We start from the raw sequence: 4,949 nt of genomic DNA, 5'->3' as shown, positions 1-4,949 counted from the left end.
ACGTTGAAGCTGCTTCCATCGAAGCCTCGGTAGCAGCTTTCGCCGAGCACTTCACCGAAGACCCCTTCGTTAGAACCCCCTTTACCGACCAGGACGAAGAAGAACCTTCAACTTCCGCTGCAGAGGAGCACCTCCTGAAGCCGTAGCAGCAGCCTTTGCCGAGCAAGATGAAGAGTAGTTATGAGCGTTAGCTCTAGCAACCATGTAAGGAACATGCGCATATACACGCTCTTTTCTCCATGCCCTTTTTTCCCACTGGATTTTTGGAATTGAGTTTTTAGCGAGACGTACATGTCAACAATAAACCTGGGTACTTTCCTAGTAGTAGCTGTTCGTCATGCTGTCCCATCAGAGCTTGCAGCTGAGGGGTTATTGTCGTGAATAAACCCTATGCCTACAAAGGAGCACATGTAACAAAGCAGCTCATATAAAAGTTCAAGGATCTCTTTGTAATATTTATAGCCCACCAAATGATGGAGAGTAAGTTTCACCTCCCCACCTATATAAATCACCCAAGGGGTCAAAAGTAAGAGTTGATTCTTCCCACCTTCACTCTCAACTTATTCAGCACTATAGCTGGAAACAGTTCCAGCAAGGGAATTACTTAATCCTATCTTCCGAGAACACAAAAATCAAAATATCCATTAGAATAGCACACAATGTGTTGTGTAGAACTGCTAGTCCGTGCACCCAACACATTTTGGTCGATGACAATTGACAATAGTTATAGCGGGACATAGATCAGCTCCCTGCCCAGTATGAGGAAGACCACCGCCGGAGTGCTGGTACCGATGGCGATGACAACATAGGCAGGCCACCGCGATGTGGGCGCTACGGTGATGTAGACGGCGGTCATGAGCGAAACAAGCATGGCGAGGCAGGCGAGGACGGTTAGCCTGTGACCCCACAGGAGCTGGTCGACCTTGAACTTGACAGGGTCCTGCCATGCCCAGATGAAGCAGAAGACGACGACGATGGAGCTACACATGGCGACTGTGTTGGAGATGACGAAGATCTTGAAGGCGGTTTTGTGGCTGTGAAGGGCGATGCCCTTGATCTGGTCGTAGCCGCCGGGCATGGTGAAGGTGGCGGCGAAGGTGACGGTGGCGATGAGGGTGGCGACGAGGATGTAGGTCTCGACGATGCGCTCGAAGTACTTGTCGCCGGTGGCCCTGCGGCTGGGGTAGGAGGCGAAGGGTGGCAGCTGTTCCTTGCGGCACTTTTTGGACTCTTGCCGCTTGAGCTGCTTCCAGAGGTACATCTCGTAGGCGTCCATCTCGCCGGTTGTCAGCTTGGTCTCGACGAGGCTGCGAGCCGTGTGGCCATCGTTGTTGCGGACGCAGGGTTTGACGCGGTGGTCCTTGAGAAGCAACAGCGCGGAATAGACGCGGCTCATCCCGGCGGCGAGGTGCAGCGGCGTATTGCCGTTCTTGTCGACGTGGTTGAGCAGCTCCGCGGGGCGGACATGGCGGAGCAGGCACCTGAGCGCGTTCGCCTTGCCGTTGGTGATGGAGGCGTGGAAGGCGTTGCGGCCGTCGCTGTCCACCATCTCAGCCACGTCGGGGCAGTGCCGGAGCAGCGACTTGATGGCCTCCGTGGAGCCGTAGTGCGCGGCGACGTGCAGCGGGGACAGATTCTTGTTGTTGCGCTTGTAGGCCAGCTCCGTCTGCTTGTTGAGCAGCATCTCCACCGCGCGCGGGTGGTTCTTCTGCGCCGCGTAGTGCAGGGCGTTGTTGCCGTCGGAGTCGGTCAGGTCGATCAGCCCAGGACGCTTCTCCAGCAGGATCTCCACGATCCCTGAAAAAGATGTGTGCAATGCTATTTGCGAACGGTTGACGATGACAAGAGAAGAGAAATGGCCGGGGTGCTATAGAATTCAGCTAGCTTACGGATGTGCCCGCCGAGCACGGCCTGGTGCAGAGCCGTGCCGCTGAGGGAGATGGAGGCCAAGAACTCCTGGTCGACCCAAGTGTCGTTGATGATCCTTTGGACAACGTGGATGAGACCCTCGCGGGAGGCCATGTCCAGCGGCGACTCCATCCGATCGTTGAGGTCGTGGCCGCGGTCGGGGTCGGCGTCCAGCAGCGCCAGCGCCACAGAGCCCCTGTGGTGCCGCACCGCCTCGTGCAGCGGGTTGTTGCCCGCCTTGTTGGTCATGATCAGGGGGCTCTTCTGATGTGGCCAGGCCTTGGCGTGCCTGATGAGTTCCTTCGCCACCTCCAGAGTGCCCGCCTTGGCCGCCAAGTGCAGGGGGGTGTCGCCGTCGGCGTTCCTGGCCACGAGGAGCTCCTCGTTCTTTTCCAGGACCTCGTGGGCGAAATCGGCGTGGCCGTTCTGGGCGGCGAGGTGGAGCGCCATGTTGAGCTGCGGCGTCGTGGAGCTGAGGATCTTGGGGTCATTTTCCACCAGCTGCCTCAGGCTCGACACTTTCCCCTGCGTCGCGGCCTTGTACAGCACGGGATCCATGCGCCTCTCGCTATCCATGCCTTGTGCGATTACAGATCGAACAGTGCACCTATCTACCTGCAGGCTCAGCTCTGCTATTAATCTAACCTCAGTGGATCAATTTCAGGACAAGAACGACAGGAGGAAAGAAGTGGTTGGGCTGGTGGACATGGAATGTCGCAAGAGTGATGGCAAAGGTAGGGAGAACTAGTATAATAATTGCTATATATATACTTGCACTTTGGTAGGAACTACATTCCCCCTTCAACTTTGCATCAAACTGGGCTGCTTTCGTAACATACAAGAACTAGTTACTTGGCAAACCAACCTTAGTATATTCCAGCTCTCCTGCTGCTGCTGCATCTGTAAGAATGCCGAGCCCAGATCGATCAAGTTTGGTATATTTACTTTCTCTCTTAAAGCATAAAGCCATCTACGCATCCTTCTCTTAGCCTTTAATATCAACAAAAATCCAAGGAGGAGAGAGATCAAGGTTGGAGAATATAGATTGTCTCTTAGTCATATAAGAATGTCATTTTGGACATTGATATGGTCACTAACACTATTTTGACCACTAATTTTTAATATAAAATATATGCAAATGTAAGGGTTATTGCTTGTCGGTTTAATCTAGTCTGTGTCGTTTAGATTTGGGACATTAGGTCTATAATAGCTCATGGGTCATCAATAAACTATGTAAGTCTCAAGTGTAAGTGCTAAGAGTACTTTTTAGTAATAATAAAGATCATATTGCCTAGGAAGTCAATCGAATTATTTTCCTGCTCCACTAGTCTATTAGCGCATCCTCATACCTAACAATGGGATAAGTCGCTCCTCGAGTTCCTCATCCCAAATGCGCACCCGGGGCGGTGGAATTTTTTCTCGACCAAAAGGAAATATGAGTTCTCCTTTCTTGAATTACCTTTCTTGTTTAGACTGCCTACCCGAAAATGACCTTTCCAGGCAGACAGTCGGGGGCTTAACAACTACTTGGTACTGGAATCCGAAAACAATATATTGTGTACCCTCCAAAAGCCAATTCCAATGAGAAGAGAATGATCGTTACGTTGCGAACTCAGAGTTGCGAAAAGACTCATTATCGTGTTCCACGAGTGATTGTGAGCTATGACGCCTCTAACTCAAGCAGACCTAAGGTTGGTCATAATAAGCGCTCCGACTAGCGATTGACGCGTCCCAAACTAATCAAAGGAAAAAAGTCAGTAAGAAGAGCACGATATGCTATTATAAGCATCCAACACAAAGTACTCCCATCAAATGCGAAGAGCATTTAAGTTTTTACTAAATTAACAAAATTTACCAAGTGTTTATTACAGACCGTAGGGTAAAGAAAAAGAAAAAAATACGGCGAGGGCACAAAGTCCATCTCATCCATGAAGGCTTTAGCTATCCCGACCGCCTCCTTAACCTTCTGCGTCAAGACCTCATCCGACTTGCTCCCAAAGCCTTCTAGGAGCACGTCTGATGATGAATACTAGATAATTACCATATCCTGACACCCTAGGGTTTCCCGTAATTCTTGAGGCATATCTATATCTCCAGGAAGGGGATCACTAGATGAAAGAAAACTATACATAGGTACCCAAGGCATCCCGTAAAGAGGAAAGTTTGTCTCCGAGAACGAAAAGGAGGACTCCATAAGACGTACGACACCCCCATATATATACGGAGCCAGGAGACCCTGCGGAGAGGAAGCCAATACAAGTCAACCAGCACCAACAGAAGTCGAGGAAGTTGCTCAAACCTTTCAACAAACCAGAATACACCTCAAGCCAAGCAAGGAAGTCGTCGACTAGGTTTAGATCCATCTAGGCTAGCCACACCCCCTTATAACAGGTTATATTCAATATAAGACAAACAAAATACAGGGTTATTATCCTAAGAGAGGACCGAACCAGTATAAAACCCTTCCATGTTTTCCTGTGATTCGTCTACTTAAAGTATCCTTAATCTATTGTACAAATTCATAAAATCGGCGGTTAACCAATCATCGACAGTAGCTTTGACCACTATTTTTTTATTAAATTATATTTATAAAATCCATTTAATTTGTGATATTATGAAATCAATTTTCAAAACAAATCTACACATATGATTTTAAGGTTTCCAAATTAAATATTTCGAAAGCTATTGTTAGTCAAAGTTTTAAAAGTTTGACCAAACCTTCTCCAAAATGATTTGTATTTTTTGATATATTAAGATTTTCCAACATGATTTGCTAATTTTTTTGATATATTAAGATATTAAATTTGTATAATTTTTGCTGATTCCTCTACAGGGCATCCAAAACTTGCCGTCACCATCGAGGTGTCGAGATTGGGGTCATAGCTCTTGAGGAGAACAAACATTGTTTTGGCATTGAGGGAGGTAGACTGGGTCTTGCGATCGAGGGTCTGCTCCTCTAGCTCTTGGAGCGTTGTAACTGCAGCTCCCTGATTGGCAACCATAGCATCTCAATCAACCTCTAATTTCTTTGAAATTTTGGC

At 48.6% G+C, this 4,949-nt stretch overlaps 1 protein-coding gene across 1 annotated transcript; it reads right to left on the bottom strand.

Moving 5' to 3' along the window:
* Positions 1-451: 451 nt before the first annotated feature.
* On the bottom strand, positions 452-2,627 carry LOC133914138 (ankyrin repeat-containing protein At5g02620-like). The gene is made up of 2 exons (XM_062357282.1): positions 1,890-2,627; positions 452-1,797 (listed from the first exon to the last, which is right to left on the bottom strand). Exons 1-2 carry the CDS (start codon positions 2,482-2,484, stop codon positions 725-727), a joined length of 1,668 nt encoding a protein of 555 aa, XP_062213266.1. The 5' UTR covers positions 2,485-2,627; the 3' UTR covers positions 452-724.
* Between the last annotated feature and the right edge of the window lie 2,322 nt (positions 2,628-4,949).

This window comes from Phragmites australis, chromosome 4, assembly GCF_958298935.1.
Source record: "Phragmites australis chromosome 4, lpPhrAust1.1, whole genome shotgun sequence".
In the NCBI taxonomy this organism is placed as follows: domain Eukaryota; kingdom Viridiplantae; phylum Streptophyta; class Magnoliopsida; order Poales; family Poaceae; genus Phragmites; species Phragmites australis.
This window is presented reverse-complemented; position numbering and strand designations above follow the sequence as displayed.